At 37.9% G+C, this 23,695-nt stretch overlaps 2 protein-coding genes across 2 annotated transcripts; one reads left to right on the forward strand and one right to left on the reverse strand.

The window, feature by feature from the left end:
• Positions 1 to 133: 133 nt before the first annotated feature.
• LOC111341353 (anthrax toxin receptor 2) lies at positions 134 to 22,710 on the reverse strand. Its single transcript, XM_022948314.2, has 19 exons — positions 22,336 to 22,710; positions 19,172 to 19,249; positions 18,952 to 19,029; positions 18,369 to 18,450; positions 15,971 to 15,998; positions 13,519 to 13,595; positions 12,390 to 12,458; positions 11,233 to 11,316; positions 10,998 to 11,058; positions 10,480 to 10,584; positions 9,269 to 9,338; positions 8,902 to 9,058; positions 8,283 to 8,387; positions 7,525 to 7,641; positions 7,020 to 7,100; positions 6,410 to 6,466; positions 6,043 to 6,126; positions 5,191 to 5,271; positions 134 to 1,766 (listed from the first exon to the last, which is right to left on the reverse strand). The coding sequence occupies exons 1-19, from the start codon at positions 22,464 to 22,466 to the stop codon at positions 1,737 to 1,739; spliced, it is 1,575 nt and encodes a 524-aa protein (XP_022804049.1). The 5' UTR covers positions 22,467 to 22,710; the 3' UTR covers positions 134 to 1,736.
• On the forward strand, positions 2,860 to 4,994 carry LOC111341354 (F-box/LRR-repeat protein 4-like). Its single transcript, XM_022948315.2, has one exon. It carries the CDS (start codon positions 3,063 to 3,065, stop codon positions 4,278 to 4,280), a length of 1,218 nt encoding a protein of 405 aa, XP_022804050.1. The 5' UTR covers positions 2,860 to 3,062; the 3' UTR covers positions 4,281 to 4,994.
• Positions 22,711 to 23,695: the final 985 nt, after the last annotated feature.

A 23,695-nucleotide genomic window follows, 5' to 3' on the forward strand; every position in this document is an offset into this window, starting at 1 on the left:
TTCACAAGGCAGCCTATTTTGGGAACGAAAAGAGAACGAAAGGAAAAATATTCGAGGATCGAAAACAACAACACGTACAACGCAGAATGGGTTTTGTCGAGGAACGGAAAAGGGAACTCACAAACACTTCCAATGCTTTCTCTAAATTTTATTGCATTATAAATATAAAACTATTTGTCTTTGTCGAGTCGAGTAGCTAGATTTGTCTCGCTACGCATTTTAACCCCTACTCGATGAAGACAAAATCGATGAATTAATGTCGATAAAACTAATGATATAACGAGCACGCGCAGTTTTGTTTTTCTATTCTAGCCGAGAAGGCCGCCAAGTTCGATATCTACCATGCATAACGCCATTCTGATGCAGCTATAATTTGGATTAGAACTGAGTATAACTTCTATTCGTCTTCAATAAGAACAAGTTTGTTTGTATGTGTTACTGTATGTAATTTTTTTCCCTCTAAAACACCCACCTATACACTAACTAAAATAATCCTCAACTTTGGTAATAAATGTTTAAATACTGAGTTTTGTTATCCAATTGTGCTTCGTAGAGGACAAATAACGCTCAAAACGAGTACAACTATCTCGCGGTATTTGTTCTCCAGAGAACAGGTTAGACAGGTTTTCTCGCACCGCGCAAGCGACCAATTGGATTGAAGTTAGGAAAAAGAAAATAGCGGATAATTCTGTCACGCACTCCTCGTACATAAATATCCGCGAAATTCGCCCGCGCTGAAATAACAATTTGGCGTGATAAATAATAAATCTCTTATTACACGTTTTGTTGTGTAGTATCGCCGAGTACTTTTACTCGTTGTTTGTATTTTGACCCGTTCTGGGGGCTCGTCAAAATACGGCACAACTCGTAAAGTACTAAGCGATATTACACAACAAAACGTCTAATAAGATATCTATACTCGCGCTTCGAGAGATGGACAATAGATTAAAAAAATAATAAAAAATACGGATGAGACCTGAGCTCTATAACTACATCAACTTTATGTGTGCCGGCGAAGCATTACATTCATTAAGGTTAATTTACATACCCATTTATTTATCGTTTGCACTTCGCCCTTACCTAAACGATTTCTATCATGCTTGAACAAAAGATCTGTCATGCGCACTTGCAGGCACGGAAATAGAATGTAACATTCTACTTTGAAGTGAGCTATACATAACATGGTAACTGCCACTAATAATATAGTCATGCGTGGAGTTCTTATTAACTTCTAAATATAACAATTTGGCCTTACCACTTTATCTGTGAACTACTATAGGAATAAGTTGAATTGACTAATCGCAACAATTTTTGACCAAGAAAGGTGCCAGGAAATTTACAAATTTTTGGCCAAATGACGATCAGCCAAACGCGATTTTGCAGTCAGAGTCTAAAGAAATGTTACGGTTTTTTATGTTTATCAATCATTTGTAATATTGAATATACAGCCATGCTTGATTTATGCATTCTGTTTAATTCAAGCTGAACAGGTGTGGCAGAGTGCAAGCAATGGCTTGGTTGACACTACGATGCAGGTGGAACTGAGAAGGTGAGAAAATAGCTTGAGTGTCTTGGTATTCACGCAAGGTACACGATGTTGACATGACAATATTTACGCCAAACGGCTCAGTCTTTTGGCCGTTTCACGGTTAACGGCTAATCCTACTTAAATCGTCTAGATTGCTATATGCTTGTGTGATATTAAAACAATACAAACAATTCTTCGTCCATGTCAATCACACAGCAGGATTGGAGGAGTAGAGCCACTGTAGAAGCAAAAAAGAAAAAAAAAATATTATTGAAGAGCCAACAGCCTCTTTTTAAACATAACACTTCTACGAACACAAACCCGGGGTTCTCATAGTCTGTGCGATGCGGATTACGTTGGCTACACCCGCTGAAACCTTTTCCAACGTATCTTTGAACACAAGTATTCCGCTACTGTAAAACACCTGCGCGATGCCCACAATACGTAGAACAAAGATATACACGATCGATTTACCATCCTTATAGAATGTTGTAGGAAATCGCAATGCTTAATTTTACGAAATGCTCTTTATGCAAGAAAGGGAACCTGAAATGAACTCTCAATCTGACGCAATTAAAGGAAAACTATTTAGTTCTTAATTAACACTCTCTACGTTCCACACTGTAGAGTTTTAATCGCATGTTCGATAAGAGAAGGATAAGTTGTTCTCATGCACACAAAATTCCTTTTCTTGACAAAAGCTTCGCACTCGACTTCGTTTTAAAAAAGTTAGCTACCAGAGAAATTTGGCAAAAAAGCAAATAGATCAAAGTAAATAAAAAAATAGCCATATTCATATCCCGATTCATGTTAAAATACTGACCAAACCGCGATGTACAGCAGTCAAACGTCTGCATATGCGTGCTTTCAGGCTGTCAGAAAGAAGTTGTCTCACACGAATTACAAAAAAGACACACGTTTAATTGAACATTTTTGGCAAAGTTCAAAACTGAATAGTAAATCAACAGGAAAACTTTACTTGAATAAGCTTTGTGTTCGAAAAGCTTCGGTTTTTTATTTTCCCCACTTTTGTTTCCTTTGACAGATTTCTAGGACCGTTCCTTTTTCCTTTGCTTATTTTGCGAGACAGCGGTTGTATTTAATGTTTCTTTGAAATTTTGCACGGGAAATTAGCGTACAGCTGGCCAGAATTTATCCCCTCGCGCATGCCCGACGTTTTACCAAACGAGCTTCTATTGGTGGAAAAAGTATACAAAACAAACTGGACGAAACAAAACAAGCTATAATAATAATAATAATAATAAATGTTAAAGAAAGGTGTTAACAAAATTAAATTCTTCATAAATTTGTGGTCCTCTTAGAGAGAGTGACGACCGTTTTCCCAAAATAATTCTTAATTAAGAGTTCTTACTAGATATCTGTGACGACGCCTTCAATTTAAAACAGTGTTATTATGACGTAATTAAAATCTGCGGTCGCTCCTATGAGGAAATATCGCGGGAAAGGAAAAAAACGCTTAAGTCACACTACAGTTTATGATCATGCCATCTTTTGAACAACATGAAAATGAACGATGCACATTCAAGAATTTCCTGATACAACGCTGCTTGTAATATTCAGCTTTCTCTGCGAGGCAGACTTGTGTCGAGCCGCACAGACATGCAGGAGTTGGAGAGCTATTACTTACGACAGCTCTTTGTGGAGATGTGTAAATCTTAAGCGCTTCCACAAGCTTAACGAATTCAGCCTGATCAAGCTTATTCGAAGCCGCATGGTACCGATGCTATTCAAGATCAATCTTGGAGGTTTCACCCTGTCTCCAAGAGTTTTCCAAGTTCTGGCCATGTACTGCAAACAACTTAAAGTGTTATGTTTGGGATCTGTGTCCTTTGTAGAAGAATTCGCGGTCAGCAACGAATCATTTCCAGGGAACTTAACAAAGCTTGATATACGGCACAGTTCGGGACATCCAACTGCATTCAAAGTTATCATCCAGAGCGTGCAGAGAGTACAATGCCTGGGTCTCAGCGATTCTATTTTTGAAGTTATCAATACAGAAGGCGATAAACTAAGATTGTTCGCTTCTTTGAAGGAGGTTAGAATATTAGAGTTCAGTTACTGTAATTCACTGACAGATACAATAGTGCAGTATATTGCCGAGAATTGTAAGAAACTTCGATCACTTTGTCTACGGAGATGCCACAACATTCGAGGAGGAAATCTGTCGGAGTTAATCGGTTGCTGTTCATCGCTGACTTCGTTAGTGCTCGACGGTACGAGCGTCTCCGACAGTGAAGTTCAGGTGGTTTCTTGGGAGAATTCGAAGATAACCGAAGTAGATCTGTCGTGGTGTCGGCATCTGAGCAAAATTGGTCTTAAATCGATACTGACTCGTTGCCACTTGCTACGATTCGTACGCTTGTGCTGCTGTGGTTATGGTCATGCAATCACCGATGAGGTTCTTCACGCAATGACTGAGTGTCGGTACCCTTCACTTCAAGTCTTAGATTTGAGCTACAGCAGCGAGGTCACAAACTGTGCCCTTGGACGGTTTGTAGCTAGCTGTTCTTCGTTGCAATATTTGAGGGTATACCACTGTCAGAAGATTACATCCACACTAGTGAACCTCATCCCCAGCGACTCACAGGTATTTGTGGTCGCGAACTTTCAGTTGCAAAGAGGAGGTCTGGCGACAAGCGCTACTTTGGAGGGGCCCTGGACACTTTTATCAGCGACGCCAGTAAACTACTCGCGAAGAGAGAGCCTAGACACGAGTCTGCGGCATAATTGAATGGTTATCTTGGGGGTAATGATTATGGTTGCCTTGCTCCAATGTGAAGCCCGTTCAAATTAAACGGCTGTGTTGGAGTAGGGAGAGGTGTGGAGGAGACTGATAGCATCCTTTATATTACTTGGCGCTTTAGCTAGTGAAACGCAGTAGGCTAGATTAAAACAAAATATCTCGTAATTATTGGACGTGTATTCTTAACATACTCCCAACGAAAGCGTCCGATTTTCGAGTGTTTGCTCCAGCAATATTTCCTATTGTTTTTTTTTTCAATAAGTATCTTCCCGCGGAAACACAACGAGAACTCAGTTAGAAATAAGTAGAAAATATTATCCACATTGGGTTGAGAATTGCATTTCCGTTACCAGAAGAGTAGTTGCGTACATTTTTTGAAACCGTGACTACCCAACGGTGTTGCTTTGTGATCTTATGGGTAAGGAAAGACCTGAAAAGGAATGCGCTGTTGATGATGACAGATCCCGACAGTGATGGACAATAGGACAACCAACGCGGAAGTTGTTATCAGAGCCCGGAGTTTGGAAGCATTGTGTAGTGTTTTTTCCTTTTGTTTTGTTTGTTTGTCTTTTTGCTTTGTTACTCGAGCCTCTGAAGTTAATGCAGCGATAATATCAAACATGGCAGAGAAAATTGTGTCTACCTGATTGAAAGACGATGTCAGATGACAAGCATGAACGAGATTAAAACTGCTTCTGTTCATCGCCTTCAATATTTACTGCCAACTCAATCATAAACCACAGATTCACATTTCGTAACTGCTATTTAAGAACATTTTTTCCTCGTTCACAAAATTTCACGGGGACCTGTCTAAGGTTGATCATTTTTTTTTTCTAAAGTTTAATCAACTTAGTAACCAAATCTCGTCTTGGACAATGTGTACAATAAAAAAACTTACGTTTCCCCCGGGCTGAGGTCTGTGTGAAGCGACTCGACGATAACCAACGGAAACTGCGGCCACACCGGCCATAACTTTAATCTGAAAACATACGTACAGTAAAAAGATATGAGAAGCAATTGTTAAGTCCTTACTTTGCCCTGAGCATACATGATAATGACGATTTCTTTTTCCGAGTATGCCTGTGATTCACTGTTTAACAACTTTCACTTAAATCATCAAGCTTTCAATTTACCATCTTCAATTACATCATCATTGTGTATAAGCATCAAAGATTGACATCGATATCCTAACAATATGCAGGAAGTTTGTCTCCATAGCCTGAGTAAACGGCCAAGCTTGTCACCAGTCTACTATAGCTCTGACGTAAGCATCATAAGTACTAATCGGTAGGTAGTAGGTTGGATTCCCATTGAAGACCGTCGGAGTTGTTTTTCCGAGTATGCCTGCATCACTGAATAACATCTTCCACGTCAACATATAAGATCTTTTAGTCAGCGCAACTGCTGGGATTACGCGTGCTTTTGTCACTATTTATTGGAGAAGACGATAACCCAAAGAAGTATAGCTGCAAGGGCCAAGAGGAAAATGGAGGTGGACAATTTCCTTTTTGGTCTAGGAGAGGCGTCAGCTTCACTGAATTCTCATTGTCACTTATATCCAGAACAGAAGACTTACATTTTTTTTCCACTTCGTTGAAAAAATTTATCATTTTCTTTCTTTTTCAATGACATCACACAAGCAAAAAAAAAAAACTAAAAAACAGGAACAAAGGCTCAGACAAACAAACAACTTTACAATTAGTGAAAACTACAAATAAACAAACAAAAAAAAGACCAAGCAATTATTTACCTTAGCTGCCGTCCAGCAACCTGGAGTAGAGGAACTCTTTGGCACAATAGTCTGATCTTCGTCAGTATCTTCAATGATTGCTGCCTTTAACGAGACAAACAGATCATTGAGCTGAAGGGGTAAGTTTTTAAAGAAACTGTGGTGCTGCGTCAGGGGGGGGGGGTCTTTCAAGATAATTTGGTGTTATTAACCGTATTGATAATGTAAATTGGTCAATGTAAAAAAATTTTTGAGCTGACGATTCGGGTGTTGGCCCTTCGTAAGTCTTCTTACCTTAGCTTATTGAGTTGGTCGATACTTTGGTCGCTATGACAGACCGAAAAATAAACGACTGAATTAATAAATAAGAAAGAAATGTTTGTGGTACCTTGGCTTGTGCTAGCCTCGATCCAGCTTCTGTTGAGCCTTTATCGCCCCAGTCCACCTTTATGAAGTTAAAATTTTTCTCTTCAGTGGAGGTTTTTTCAGATTGAGTACACCTTATTACACCTGCTACCCAATGGCACATATCAACTGGCGATGTTCACGAAGCCCACGGTCTTATTTTTTGAGTTATAACTAACGAAGCCCGAATGATACTTAATTGAATAACACAGGGAAATTCTTATCAAGTGTCTTACTTACTTATAATATGTACGTAGTTGTCTGAAAATTGTATATTTTCTCGGCTATTGGCATATGATTCACAAAACAAAATTCACCCTGACAGAAGCCCGACACTCACCCTGACAGAAGCCCGACACTCACCCTGACAGAAGCCCGACACTCACCCTGACAGAAGCCCGACACTCACCCTGACAGAAGCCTGACACTCACCCTGACAGAAGCCCGACACTCACCCTGACAGAAGCCAGACACTCACCCTGAGAGAAGCCCGACACTCACCCTGACAGAAGCCCGACACTCACCCTGACAGAAGCCCGACACTCACCCTGACAGAAGCCCGACACTCACCCGGACAGAAGCCCGACACTCACCCGGACAGGAACGATTCCTCCTGCCGTTCCTCCCCCGTAAAATGACGCGTTTACTGTTGGCCATTTTGTCCTACCAGCCGGCTAATTAAGAAAAAAGTCGCAAACTAAAAGTCAGACGTTGGAGTGCTGTAAAAATTAACGTGGAGCGCGAATTTCAAATGAGACAGCGGAAAAGGTGAATCGTGCGCGAAAGGACGTAAGAGGGCGTCTTTAGATGGGGTTCATCATTCAACGAGTAAAAACGAGTTGCCCTGCGTCACACGAATGCTTCATTAAAATATCAAACAAGTGGTCTGAGCTTCTAGTACAAGTACAAAGAATTCGCAAAATTTTTTTTAAACAAAATCACGGCAAGGAGCTCTCGACTGCATCTGCTTCGTTCTTTACTATTGCAACGTACGTCCCAAATTCTCCATATTAACCACTCCCTTATGACTAAATAAATGCACCCGATACATGTTTTCTTTTCTTCCAAAGTGTATACGGCGTATCCGCCTATACTGACCGTTTTCTCCATTGGTGGCGGGGGCCTTGCTGGTGGCGGAGGTCTCGCTGGTGGCGGGGGCCTGAGAGGTGGCTCCTTGGATTCTGATACACCAGCCGGTTGATAGTTTCTCGGAGGCTGAACAAAACAAGGAAAAGGTAAATTACATAAACGCACGAGAAACACCAACTCTCTTCCTCTAAATGTTTACAAACATCGACCCTAAACAAAACTTAATAAAATGTAAAAATGAAACTCGCCATTACTTGAGTGCATCGTGCGAAGCAACGTATTTGGTGTCAATGCCAGGCAATGCTTCTGCTTAAAGTACTGCATATTTCCACTTAACTTGGAGTTTTTAAAAGTTAATTATCTAGATACATCTCTTAGTTTATTTAGGCCCTGGTTTAAAAAAGGATAATAAAAATAATAATAATAATCATCTTAATCATCATCATCATTATTTGATTCTGAATCAAAGTTTAGATTCTCGCCTCCCCTTTCATCAAAAAATGCCTTAGATCCGTCCCTAGTCGATGCACTCGGTCAAAATTGGCTAATTCCAAGCCAAAGTGACAGCTGGTTTACTGGAATGCTCGCACGAGGGCCTTCCTTTTTCTCTTTCCCAGATTCCGACCTTTTTTCGGTCACCCATGTTTTTCAATCGTCTCTATTGACCTACAGGTTCTGGGTCCGAAGTCCTCGGGACTAACCACCAGGCCACTGCGTTTTCCACATTCATACGATAAAGGAAAAAATTAAAAACCAAAATCTCTGACCTTTGTCGTAATGCAAGGCCAAAACCACCATACGGCTAGTAAAATGAGAAGGGCGAACAGAAATAGCAGCACCAAAGTTAAAGCCACTTTACTTCTCTTTCCAGTCTGTTAAAAGAAAAAACAGATAAGTGATTTTACTAAAAAGATATAATCTGTGAATGACCCATTTGGTGACTTACTTGAAAAAACGATGGGAAAAAATGTAGAAGTAGACAGGACCTCTTTTCGATTAAAAATCAACACCAACGTGACTAAAACAGCCAATCAATAAACGGAAGAAAAAAAATAAACCCTTTAATTCCCGCGAGTGACCGCGACAGAAGTTCTCCTGACAATACAACATCAAGCAGACCAGTGATGAGAATAGAGAAAAATAACAATTGGAGGATAATGAATTGATCCAATACCAAATTCTTACAACCAGCATCATAAGAGTTGTATGGCAGACAGAAGGGAGAATTGCTGATGAGATCTTGGGAGTAAAAAGGTTCAGAGCCCATGAGAACTCAACGTAAAAACAACCAAGCCGCCTAAAGCGCGGGAAAACGCAGGTGGAAATGTCAAACGAAAAATAGGTTATAAGAATTACGAAAATCATCGGCGGAAATGAATAGCACACCTCTGGTGAAGTATCTTCATCTCCTTCTATTTCTTTTCCTGGCTTCGTTGTGTTCGTTGGCATTATCACTTCTCTTGTGCAGTTTTTAGCTGAAATATGAACATTGCTGGAGACAAATGCCCTTCCACTGTTTAATGAAATGTGAAGCATAAGAACACTGAAAACAGAAGAAAAATATATGTATATCACATAAGTGGACTGGTTCTTAAGCACACGAGCGATTGGATACTTTATCAAAAATTCATTAATTTAGTTTACGTTCTTGTTGTACAAACACGTCAATTTAAGGCTCCGTCGCCACAACTGGCCAAAATTTTTTGGACTGGCCATTGACTGGTTTTAAGTTGTCCAATTGAAACAAATTTACCTTTCTGTGTCATTCAAAACAGGAACAGGACAGACCAAGCGGTTCTCCTCAACTAAAATGGCTTTCGTGACTGAAAATAACAAAAGAAAAAAATATGATGAATATATGAAGTTCATATATTTTGAACTGCGGTTATAGATACGTATGATGCACGATCCTCGCAGTAGAGAGCGCTATTTATGCAATGATTTATCATCACGGGTTTATTACGAATCAACTTAACGACCTGCTCCAAGTTGGCTTGTTAGCTCAATTGGTAGAACACTGCACTAGTATCGCAGAGGTCAGTGGTTCGAATCCCGTACAGGCCTGATTTTTTTTCAGGTCTGATTTTCGCTATTGCACAAATAGCGCTCTCTACTGCGAGGATCGTGCATCATACGTGAAAGAAAAAAACTCGGGTAATTATATGCCATGAGAAAACAGGGAAATAAATAAACTACTAAAATCAAGGGTTTTTGTAACAACAACCGCCGATAAGAACCGACCCAGTTATGGCCAACGGCAAGAACAATTTTCCACATTGAATGTGGTGATCTGTACGACAGTCACTTCTTAGGGTTTATTCATTTATTTATTTATTTAATCGCTTTCACCATACTTACAATACCAAAAAGACTAAAATATACATATGAACAAGACACAGAAGAGAACGGAGGACAAAGGTGCGGGACACACAACAGAGCGAGGCTCCAAATTAAGTGTGCCCTTACGAGAAATACACAAATACTTACTATGTAAAACAATAGACAGTGTAAAAAGTATGTATATATATAAAAAATAAATTTAAAAAAAAGGGTTGGGGCAGAGCTTACGCTAGTTGGTTACTCTCCGCCGGAAAAAAGGAGGCATTATTCAAAAATACTGTAACGACAACTTGTCAAACATCAAAGACCATTGACCTTGAATTGGGCTTTCGACCATACTGGGGTGATCTTAGTTGAAAAGTTCTTCATCCCCGGCCTATCGGTTGCACATTATTCCCAAAGAAACCAACCATGTGTGATTAAGTAACAATCACTGCTTAGTATTATTTCAATATCCTTATTAATGCTCACATTTGAGGTCTAAAATGGGGAAAAACACCGCCATGACGATAAGGAAACATCACGTTTTTTTCACTACTTTTACTCGTTCACAAACCTCGAACCTTTTTATCATTAAACATTTTTTTTTTTAACATATTCACATCACAACATTATTGATCATACCTTGGCGATAGGTAGCGTAAAAATCAAAGCCACACCTCACTGAATGAGACTCTACCGAATCGAACTTTTCAAAGCCACGCCCACGCATTGTAACGTTGTTGCGCTCTATCGAAATCGCAAAAAAAAAACATGAAACATTTCCATAAATAATGAAAAAAATACTTCATTAATTAATTGACCCCAAGTAACATTTGTAATTCCACTGCCCCGAAGACAAAGTTTTTCACCTGATGATGGTTATTAAGGAAAAAAAAACTAAACAATATACTCTACAGACACTGCTTGCTTGATCCGTCTGACCGAGTATTGCCACTTGTCAATGGCCAAGTGATTAGAAAACCACAGTAGATATCAAATAAATAACATAGAATTGATAGAATCAGAGTATATTGCTAGCCCAACATTACCTCAGTTTCCCACACAAACAACAAAACACACATAATTTGCTTTAGATATAAAAAGAAAAGGATTCTGACAAAAGCCAATTAAAATTGTCAAATGCAGGAATCATGCAATACCTCCTATGCAGGCCTGTTTTGGGAAAACAGCAGTAATTTCAACACAGGCCCTGTTAGAAATCTGTAAACAAACAATACAGTCAAACAATTTAAACTTATCATAATTATTCTGCCACACCTCCTTCTAGGGTTTTTTTCGCTGACAATATGAAAATTTAAATTCTGGAAACAAAAAATCACAGATACTTTCATATTAATGTATTCAGATAAATTGGCAACTAAAGGTAACACTTACATCACTCGTTAGATTTTGTAATGCTTGGTAGTTTGGTTCTGTGAAGACAAAATCCTCTGGAGGCTTGCTTGCCAAAAGTTTGAGCTACAACAAGTATTATTTGTATAAATTTTTTTTTTATACATGAATGCTGACCAATTGTTCAATTGTACACAGCCATGTAACTAATGAAACTGTTATCAGTATTGTCAGCGATACTTGAAATGAAGAATCATCAGTGAAAATAACAGAGCAACTATAATGATTTAACATAATTAAAAGTATAAAAAAAAACTTGCATGGAATTGATAATAATATGCCCAATTTTGAGCACTCATAGGACAGTGTACACATAATACCAGTACTTGTAATAAGACAGTGTAATAAGACAGTGTAATAAGACAGTGTAATAAGACAGTGTAATAAGACAGTGTAATAAGACAGTGTAATAAGACAGTGTAATAAGACAGTGTAATAAGACAGTGTAATAAGACAGTGTAATAAGACATAACTTGGATATATCAACAAAGCTGAAGTGGTAAATTGGTCACCATAACGATTACAAAAGCTGACGTTTCGAGCGTTAGCCATTCGTCGGAGCAAATAGATGTCCTATTCGTTCCGACAAAGGGCTAACGCTCGAAACGTCAGCTTTTGTAATCGTTACGGTGGCCAATTTACCACTTCAACTTTGTTGATATATTCAAGTTATTTCGTTACTCCCACCGACGCAGCCCCAAACAGTTTCTTTCGAAACTATCAGCCTTTATTCAGTGTAATAGATAGTTTATTATACGGCTGTCTCACAAGGACTGGGAACTACCAAATTCACGAATTTGATTGGCTGAAATCAATATTGAAAGTGGTCTACATTTTCCCATCTAGACTGATCTAAAAAAAAAAGGTACAAAGAATATAAAAAATTGGCATATAAGACAGCCATATAATAAACATCTTATTAACTGAGCTAGGTCGGTCTGTATGGGAGAATCTTGACCTCGGTCACTGGTACAGACCTCACTGTGTTCGGTCTGTACTGGTGACCTCAGTCAAGATTCTCCCATACAGACCTCCCGCTCGGTTAATAAGAACTAAGTAATAGAACAGTGGATAAGGGTAATTGGACAGTATACATTTGCAACTATCAAAATTTTCATCATTTTCTTCATTTCTTTTACCTGTGATTTATCATACAAAGCAACTCCAATAACATAGATTATTGTCCCAGCTCTTTTGGCCTTCTTAGCCTACAGATAATTAATAGCAATTACAAAAGAAGATTGCCTCGTAAATCAAGATGAATAATGCACTGCAGGGATGTTTACAGTCACATCACAAGACTGAGAAAACATATCAGTATGTATTAAATAGGATGAATAAATAGATTCAAGAGGTAATTGTATGATGTGGCAATTCACAACATTTAAACACACAAAGTTAATTTATTTAGTAAAGATACAACAAAAATCACACTTCAGTTGATTATTTTATACAGACAACTCACAACCATACAAACTAGATCCTCACCTTAGCTGAAAACAATTTGCCATTTCCCTAGATTTTTACCAAATATTCACTGTAATTTTAATTAGTGGCTTGAAACCTCAAACAACACTCAGCAGACTCTGTTTCTCATCATGGTGTTTCAATACTTAACATGACAAGTCAAACCAACAGTAAATTAACTGTAGTCCAAAACAATGAATTATTTTGAGCCAGCCTTTTTCATCTTTGTCATTTTCTGGCACTTAACCCAAACCATTTGAGCACTGTCACCTTTCTTATTCAATTCTGTTTGGGACACAATGACTTCAGTGCATTGTATCTTTGTAAAATTTAAAGCTAAAATCATATTTGTGGAGTGTACGATTCTAACACATCTTTTTCCTTACTGAGATTGAATTTGATTAAAATGGACACTGTATCAATAGATAGTCACTGAACACTGTTTCACTCAACTCTTTTTCAGCTCCTAATAACTGAAACTCCTGGGGGCCCATTCCTTGAAAATCCCAGAAACTTAACAGGCCAGTAAAGCTGTTCCATTTTCTTTTAAGATGGGGATTTCAAAAGTTTTGAAAATGATGCAATAAAAGTATCAGCTAAAGTGTGAACTTATTTAAGATTTTTAAGGGTGAGAGTGGCCCAACTAAACAATTAAACCACACATTGGCACAAAACCCAACATTTTAAATTCCAATCAATCTGAAACAGTGGACATTACAAGAACCACCTAGTGGAATGCCCACCGCTAAATCCCTTTTTTAATTTTTTATTTCATCATAATTTATAATGAAATTCACCAACCTCTTCATTAGCTGTACCAATGTCATCTATTTTCCCATCAGTGAGAATGATATAGATACTAAATGCTGACTGCTGCCCTGTAATTTCATTGAGGCATTTGGTGAAGAAAAGATTTACAACTACTACTAACAGGATCAAAATATCATATTGTACACAGGCGGAACCTGCTGTGTGAAGAAATAGTACATTCAAGTATATCTCACTAGCAGTGAACATGCAGCTCCAGAAAATATCCATACCCCCCTATGGAAGGTTGTTAGAAATTCAGAGGGGGAGGGGGGTCAGCGGGTATGATTTCTGAGGGTACGGGGGCTCACGTCTAGCCTTTTCTCCAAAGGGTGGCAAACGCTTAAGTTAAAAGTTTGTAATGAATGAAGTATAAATTACTTAAACAATGAAAAAAGAAATATAAATAAATATCTTCTCCATTCAATTGGGCTTAACAGCATTTTGTCATTAATGTTTGTATTTTTGCTGCAAGTTTCACCAGAAGAACGATGGCCTCTGTACATTTATGGTTTGCCTAGTTTCTAGTTCTCTTTCCATGCTCAACATTGAGAGGGCTCGGCTGCTCATCCAGTATCATTACTTGTGGCTGATCAATACCTATGTCGCTTCAATGTTCAATCAGTTAAGGTCAGGTAGAGGTATTAGTTAAATCACACCTTAATTAGTACGTTTTACAGACGACAAGCAAGGTGAAGAACAGACAAGACAAATTAATCTTATTCCTTATAAGTGTTCTCAGTTGCACTTTCCATAAGTTTATGTTCGCGTTTTGCACACCGGTCTAAAAAGCATATCTTTACAGTTGCGATTTTCGTGACGTGAGCAAGAGTTTTATGCACTCAAGAAAATTATAAACATAAACTACACAACAACAAACAAATTTAGCTCTATTTATAATATTGATGTAAGAAATCAAACATTCTGAATCAGCAAAAGGATAAGTCTGAAGTACAATAGCAAAGTGTTGTATTGTGTGGCCACAATAAAAAAGTAATTAACAAATTGATTGTAACAGCGTGAGCCATCAGTTTTCCATGTATAAAATGACTTGGAGCTTCTGAGGGGTCGGAGATGAGGGAAAAAAAACAGAAATTCTGGAGAGGAGGGGAGTTCTTCATAAACTACTGGAATTGGAACTACACAATAGGTAATGTACTTGACTACTGAGTATATTCAACATAACAGTGAATTATGTAATATTGTAAGAAATAGACAACTTTTTTGAGAGACACGTTTCGGCATGTTTATGCCATCTTCAATCAATGTTCAGTGATAAAGATCGTACTCCTGATGCTCTAAAATGCATGGTAGTTTATCAATTTTCTTGTGCGGGATGTAATTCCCGTTAGATTGGACAAACTAGTCACCACTTCTCTACTAGGATAAAGGAGCACACGGAAAGCGATAAAAACTCGCATATTTTTAAGCATTTCAACACATCCCCTTCTTGTAAGAACAAATACTCCTTTTAATTCTTGCTTTAGTATCCTGGATTCTGCGAACAACTCAATTGATTTAAAACTCAAAGAAGCTTTTTACATAAATAAGATCAAACCTGAACTTAACAAACAATTACAGAATTATAACATTTTTTTAGCGTTTTAGTTCACACCTTTGATGTTTGGTGTCACGTTGTAATTAGTACCTGCTTTTGTATTACATCATACTGTAAATATCTTATTCATCTACTTGTCAGTTATATAATTACTCACGTTCTGTTACTCATTGATTGAAGATGGCATAAGCATGCCGAAACATGTCTCTCAAAAAAGTTGTCTATTTCTTACAATATTTATCATACTTGCTACTACTACGACCTTATGAAGAATCATGTAATATTGTAAAAAATTTCCTTTTCATTTTTTTTTCTTGGGGGAAGGGGGTAGGGGATCACTGCAGGTGACTAAACTTTGTTTTTAGCAGGACCAAGCAGGCTAGTGGGGATCTACTTTTGCTTGGCCAATGACTATGCAAGCAGAATAGATCTTATCAAGGGCTACCAAAATTAAAAAAAAAAAAAAAAAAAATTGGGGGGTAACCATGCAATATTGCAAAATAATCAAGCCTGTTTTATTACATGCATGAGGTTGGTCTCTCATCCATTTTTCCACCAAAAAGAGAGCATGCACCACCATAGCATGATGCACAGCTTGAATGGGTACTGGCAATTACAGGCACTGTCCATAATTGAGATCATTTCATAAATTTGGGTGGGCCACATGGCAACTTTAGAAAAAGTTTAGCCTGGAGACCTACCAATAATTGACAGATAACCACTATCTAATAATCATTCCAAAGATTGCAGAGTGGAGATGTTACATTCAAAATACTGTTGACCAACCTTGCTGAGGTACATGGGTATGGGCATAGAAGCTGAAGACTAATGCATAATGAAAGAGAAGGACCTTACACCTTCTCTTTTCAAGCTCATTTTTGGACTCACCTAATTGAGAAGCAACTTGACTATTTGCCTGTTAAAAGGAAAAAGAAAAAAGAAATTGGAAAATTTAAACTAGAATATTTCCTGTGACTGATATAAATTGGTTGAAATATTGTTACTAGTGCTAAAATACTCATAGAAAGCATTGTACATGAACATCTAAACTGATTCATTTTAAATCACATCAAGTAAGGTAAACAGTAGGAGGTTAACAGTTAAATGTGGACAGCTGGGCTAAATCAGAGCAGCTTAACAAGACATCTGACTAAGGTCAACTCTTCAACCATGCTTTGCAAATAGCCACAAATTAAAGTCATTGAAACAATTGGTTTTCACCAAGGACAAAATATGTTGGTGACAGAGCTACCCTTGGCAGAGAAAAAATTAAACACATGGTGTACATACTGTCTACTGACTTGAGTAAAGCCTTTGACTCTCTTAACCATTCTCTAATCGTAAAGAAACTTGAGGCCTATGGCATTGGACAAAATTCTCTCAACCTTCTTAGATCACACTTTGACAATCGGCTCAATAGAGTGAAAATAAAAGGAGTGACAAGTGACTGGAAAAGGATGGTGCTTGGCTGCCCGCAAGGCTCGTCCTTTGGCCCCCTTCTGTGGAATTTGTTCCAAAATGATATGTCATTCCATATAAATAATGCTAATTTGAGCATGTAGGCCAACGACCATCAGATGTAGGTCACGGGGAAGGAGCATGACGTTGTCGCGCAAAGTATCAAGATACATGGAGAGAAAGCTGTATCCTGGTACAAGAACAACTATCTCTCAACCAACCCAGAAAAGTTCCAGCTATTAATGTTGACAGAGAACGATAATCAAAATTTTTCTGTTGACGATCATACTATTAAGAGAATGGGGGAAATACGGCTTTTAGGTGTTCAAATCGATGAAAAATTGAGTTTTACTAGTCATATCAGTGATCTATGCTCTAAGGCCAGTCAAAAAGTAGGGGTCCTAGTGCGGCTACGCAATTTGATACCCTGTAATACTAAACTATCACTTTACAGGTCTTCAATTCTGCCCCATCTAACCTTCTGTCATCTAGTATGGCACTTTTGTAATGCATCGGATCGGAGAAAGCTTGAGCAGATTCAGGAGCGAGCACTTAGGGCAGTGTACAAAACTAGATCAGTGTCCTATAAAGAACTGCTAAGTCGCGCCAAACTACCGACATTGAACAATCGGCGCCTACAAGACATTGCCACTTTGATGTTTAAAGTTAAGCACAGTCTCGTACCTGAGAATATTTCTGACTTACATAATATAGAGAACACTCAGTATAATTTATGGAACTATGATTTCAAACTGCCAAGATTCGAAACTGTAAGATTTGGTAGGAATTCTATTAAATATATGGGACCTCTCATCTGGTCGAAGTTACCAAGACACCTAACAACGATAGAAACTCTAAATTCGTTCAAGAAGAACATAAGAAAAGTCGACCTTTCAACTCTCGTTGAAATTTAAAACTTAACTAAATAACTTTATAATCATTTTAATTATCTACTGTAAATAGCTATTATCTACATATGTAAATGTATTTGACTTTTAAATTTTTTAGTGTCCCCCATTAGCTTATAGCTGAAAATATAGACACTTAAATAAAGTTTTTCATTCATTCATTCAATGACTCATGTGTCCATTGAATGATTGCGTTCTTTGGTAAAACAACTACAACCACTTACATATGAGAAATGGCCAGGTTATATAAAGTTATTGTTAAGGACATTAGCCAGAAGGCTCATTTTTTTATTGATTGTTGATTAGTTCACTATTTTCAGAATGATCTTAGATAGCCACATAGTTACAATGCTTATCTGTTTTTATGTATTTCTATTGATTTTGTAATCGGACCTTTCAGCATCACCACTTGCATTTCAAAGGCAAGTTTAGCGTCCCTTTCATCAGTTCTTTGTAAGTTTTGAATAGTCTTGGTAAACTGTCGCCCTTTCGTTTTCTCAACCTCTGGCACAAGCGGGACCGATATTTTAAGATCGATCGTTCAATAGATTGATTGACTGTGAGAATAATCGTTACTTTCATCATTGATTGTGGTTCATGGTCGTTTGCCTTTCAAGAATAAAGATTCATGCAAACTGTCAACTTTGGTTCACCATTTCGATCAGCAAAATAGTCTCAAACACCTCGTTAACCATATTTTGGAATGACACACCCTTGAACTTGAGAATTTAAATTTGGTCGCCGTAGACGCTACAGTTATTGCGATTGTATACTTGATGGTCTGATGAAATCCATAGGTAAACAACTCAGCACAAAAACAAAAATGCTGCACTACCAGTAATTTATTCAGGAGCATTTTACAGTGTATATGAATGCAACAATTTATACCAACAAAATTGATTTGATGACTTGGTACATACCATCCTAAGAGCTTTCCCAAGGTATGTATCTCCACCTGGTTGTACTTTCCTCAATTCATCCAGACCTTCCTTGATTTTAGATCTTCATGTAAAAGCATAATATGTAAGACATGAAAGTAATATGTTACAACAGTGAGTCATATTCATCCTAATTTTACAGGGTACATATAGTTTGTTGGTAATTAACTTCTGTTTTCAATATTAATCCTTAACTCGTAAACCCTTTAACTTCCAGAAGGGATCGACAAGTAACTTCTCCTTGTATTATTCCATAGATTACACCACAGACAGGTAATGAAAAATTATACTCAAATGTATCTGGTGGAAGTTGCTGTCCTCATCTAATACCAAATTCTTATAACTAATTTACAAACAAATGTGCAGCAGCTAGAAGCGAGAATTAAAAGTCAGATATTGGGAGTTAATGGCATTACTCCTATAAGTGATTAACATGTAAGTTCTCCCTATAATATCAAATATTCAAATAGACTACAAAAAATTCAAAAGACAATGACTATATACCGGTGTATAGTTTTTCTATTATTAATGACGGTAACATAAAATTAAGGATGACTGGGATTACCTGTCACTGGTCAATCTCAAAATTGTTTCTGTTATTCTGTCTGAGGAGAATGTGATGAAGGATAATCTAACACCCTTCCTGGAAATAAAAAAATAAGGTTAAGTATCATTGGTCCACTAAGCATGCAGTTTTTGTTATCACTAAATCAAAATACACATCCTATTGCTACTTCCTCCATGATTATTATATTAATCAAATCAAGTTTTTAGTCAACACTTACCCAACAAAGTTCCCTACTGTCTTTTGAACAAAGTCCACAGTTTGCCGCTGAAAAAAGCTTTTATGAACACTGCCTGACCTGAAATTACCAGAGAAAGAAACACGTTATCCTCACAAGTGTGCTGCAAAAAAACAAACGAAAAAAGAAAGGCCTTGGTGGGATTCAAACATGTGCCTACTAGATACTGATTGGGTACTGCTACCAAACTGAACTATCAAGCCACACGTTGAGAGCAGGCACATTTTAGAAGGTTTTTTTTGTTTATCCTGTAGACGAAGGAAATGGTCAGTCTGCCACTGATTAACCTGCATTTTAATCGTTTCAAGTTACTGAGATCTGATCTTACTCCTACAATGTAAAACTCTAAAGCTGAGAGCACTCACTCTCCTTCCTGCCCATGTTCAGGATACACACACACACACACACATGCACACACACATGCACACACACACACACACACACACACACACACACACACACACACACACACACACACACACACATACATACATACATACATACATACATACATACATACATATATGTACATACTTTAATTGTCCCAAATGGGCTTTTCAGTGTTCAAGAAATAATCAAAACTGTATATTCATAAGTTAATGTAATAAAATCAACGTATATAAGAGGATATATGAGTCATGACTTTGGGGTTTCAGAATAAACAAATGAATGAAAATTATTGACCTAACAATAAGATCTTGGAGTACAATTAAAGGAGGACTCACAAAAGAATTTTGAATCTGTTGCATGGGCTGTTGTATGTATACATACACCTTAAGTGATAGTTTAACATTTAAACACATGGATATTTTGGGTAGATGCACAGATGTTTTTCTGAGCCTGAAAGGGACAAGGAAAAATACAAGCAATGAGCTAAATATCCAGGCTTATATCAAATGCTAAAAAATCGAATAAGGAATTTATCATTCCGCTATATATTTCCCTTTCTAGTATTGTAACTTTAGCTTCCAAAACTATTGCCTTATCTGGCCATTGTATGGATCATTAAAGGAGTAGGTGAAAGATGAAAAATAACACAAATGATACTATTCAAGTGTTCTCTGTGACCAACAAGAAAAATCTGTTGCACTTAAAAGACTGTTCTTTTAAAGTCAAGGTTAAAAAATGAAAAAAAATTTTCGATTGTTGGGTGCTGCTCCAAAGTTTTGCCCTGTTCTACAGAGTTACTCTGTAGCATATTTTGTGCATTCTCATGACTTTATTTGGTAAAATGACATAGCAGTCAAATAATAATAAGGTGCATTGTAATTATGTCACCAGCAGAGCCCATGGGCGATATAAAGCAAACCCTGTGGTCTGATTGGCTACCTAAGTGGGCAAATTGGGCCCATCTTGCCTACTATGATCCTGCACAAGAAGAACATTGTGTGAAGTGGACCTACAAATTTCATAAGTTTTGGACAGTATCTGCCAAGGAGACACAAAAAGCAGCAGAAGACAGTCAAAACAAAGAAAAAATAAACAACTCTTGTGGGTTTATTGTGCTATAAACAAAGTTGTCTGTCTTCCTGGCTCGTGAAATAAAAACATTTCAAGTGATTTCTGATTCCTCATTGAGCAAAATCTTTTGGTTATGCAGGGTTTTCCTTTTCGGCCGGCGACCGGCGATTTTCGCCGCCTGCGAACGGCTCCGTCGCCGGCGACTAAAAGAGTCCTTGCTGTTATATAATTTAAAATATTTGAGATAAATAATAAACACTTTGTATGTTGTCTGACAATGACGTATAAGAAACGGAAATCGATAAAAAGTACATATTTCAGCAAAAAACGAAGTAGAATTTTTGCGCGTGTACTGGTACGTGACATTCAGTACAAGTTTGCGCGGTCAAGTCATGTATCACTGGCATCCCTTCAAGCTTAAAGATACGTAAATTATTCAATTTTTGCATTTAAATAAATTACTATTTGAAAGGTCGATTATCTTCTTGATTTATCCGCTTTTAACTGTTTTAGTTAGAACAGATATACTTTAACTAGGAACTACTTATTCTCACTAAGCCAAAGCATCACAAATATTATCTTGGGCCAAGTCCGAAGTAAAGTAAGTCTCAGGCGATCGTGTGGGATGCAATTAATTGCGAAATATTTTCTGTGATGTTCGTATTTTTGTTTACCTTTGATTTCTGTGTTAATATATCTTTATGTGAAATTCTTCCAGATCGATTCGAGTGTTGTTTTACATTAATATTTATAAGCAATGTGCCCGGTATTGCCAATCAACGTGCTAGAAAAGGGCTGCATTTTATCAAATACATTGTCATTTCTTGTGTTGTTAAGCCTGTTCATTTCCTTAATTTAAGCACCCAAAATGCACCAGATTGCATCTCAGAGCGCTCAAATGTTTAAAATTTCCCGGGGGGGGGGGCATGCCCCCGGACCCCCCTAGTTGTTCGCGCCTTCGCCACTCAGGCTGGGCGCTACTCGCCCAAATTGTCTCCGCCTGCTTCCTTTTCATCCGACTTCAACTTTCTTTGAAAAGGAAAACCCTGGTTATGAAATAAATCCTTTATTGACCAAGTCTGTTTGGTCAAGATGGCTGGATATTAGCCATGTTCTTTTTTTACGTTTTTATGAACCTCAACTCTGTCTTGGTCCATAAAAATGCGGAAAAACAACTTGGCAAATATCCAGCCATCTTGACCTCACGCTTGGTCAATAACGCTTAGACATTAATTAAAGATATCAATCAAAACACAAAACAATTTTGTATGGTAAAGGAGGACTAAAATTGTGTCAATAATTTGACAACAGAGACCACCAACATGAGCCTTAGAATGCTTAGCACTCTATTTGATCACCCAGTGAGTTGCAACCACCAATAACCTTATGTTACAGATCTCCTTATGATTTAGACTCAAAACCATGGCAGTCTCATGCACGGTTATTAATTAGGCTCTTTGGTGTAACGCAGTGAATATATATATGTGACCACTTATGTCTAAGAAATAAGTAAAAAATAATCTCTTGGCTGTGACCATGAAAGAAGGATTTATCTACAAAAATAGGGCTTCACAAATGATGATTTGTTCGCATAAAACAAGACATTTTGAATCAAACTTGATATGCGTGCACCAGACATACTCAATTAAGCATATGCAAGCTGAGGCTTTCAACACACAACTTACTTGTCAAGAATAAAGTAGATATCAAATCCACCAAGGCATCTTTGCTGGGAAGAAACAAGTGTAATGCCGATCCAGGCCTGAAGCAAAGCAACAAGGAGAAACTTATGTCGTAAAACCGACATGATTTGCATCCACAACAACAGCTTTCCAGTCTGGTGGGCGCCAAATCGAAAATTGTTTCAGAATCTAGTTAATTCCTTGCGACAGCTAAGCGCTACAGTCTGAGGAATGTGTAGAAGACTGTACAACAGTAGTGACACCTATACAGTGATACACAACAAAAAATTCCTCTTTGTGTAATGTCAAAAGGCCTGATTCCGGTACACGTAAAGCGCTGGCTCTGCCAAAACAACTCCACTTCCGTTCGATGCTTTGCCACCTGGCTTCTTTGGTTGGCCGTGCTGAAGCACAAGCTCTGAAACAGCACATTCTCATGCACTCGCAATAATGAAGGAAATGGGCAAAATTTATATGGTATGTACAAACTCTGCAACATTTTTTTTTAAAGAAATACATCTTTTATAGAAGTTTCCTATTCTTTTGCTTACTCTCCCTGACAAGTGGTTCTCGCCGCGACCCATCCCTCGCTCGGCCATAAATCTCCCCTCGCCGCACCGGAAGTATTGGAATAAGTGTTGCAATAGAGAGTGAGGTGGAGTTTCCGGGAAACAACTTTAATCGCAGTTTTTGCCATAACATCTTTTGTTCTTCCTTTTTGGGTAAAAAATTTTTCTTCTTGCCTCAGCATCCCAGCCACACAGTAAAAATGATTTCTTCAGGGGACACGTACTGAGCAAAAACAGAAAAAGTTGGGAATGATAAATAGAGGATATGTAAAAAAAGGGGCCACCATGCACCAGGATTTTCGATTTTGCGTTTTTTAATATTTTTTAGATCGGTTTTCCGGCTTTAATGTAAAAAAAAACTTTGGTTTTTCGGTTTTGGTGTTCATTGCGTTTTGCGGATTTTCCGTTTTTCAGCATTTGGTCGACGTGAAAAATACTAATGGATTTTAGGATTTGGTATCCGGTGTGGGTTTCGGTTTTTCCTATTCGAGTTCTGGTTTCTCCTCGATCTGAGCGACAATTAAGCACCTCCACCGATCTCGAATAGCTGCGAAACCTCTGTATGCTCCACTTAATTATCACCACTGAATCGGATCGATCAGGGTTTTGTTAACTGAGATGTGGAATTCATCTATCGGTTTTGACGGTTTTTCGTGCAGTTTTCGGTTTTAGTCGAATTTTTCTACGATTTCGCTGTTTTGGATGTTTTTTCTACGATTTTGTGGTTGCTAAAAGACCCCAATGCCCCCCTCATAAGCAATAACCTCCATTTGGCGCGAAAATATGCACGGATA

The sequence above is a fragment of the Stylophora pistillata genome, chromosome 2 (genome assembly GCF_964205215.1).
Source record: "Stylophora pistillata chromosome 2, jaStyPist1.2, whole genome shotgun sequence".
Classification (NCBI taxonomy): domain Eukaryota; kingdom Metazoa; phylum Cnidaria; class Anthozoa; order Scleractinia; family Pocilloporidae; genus Stylophora; species Stylophora pistillata.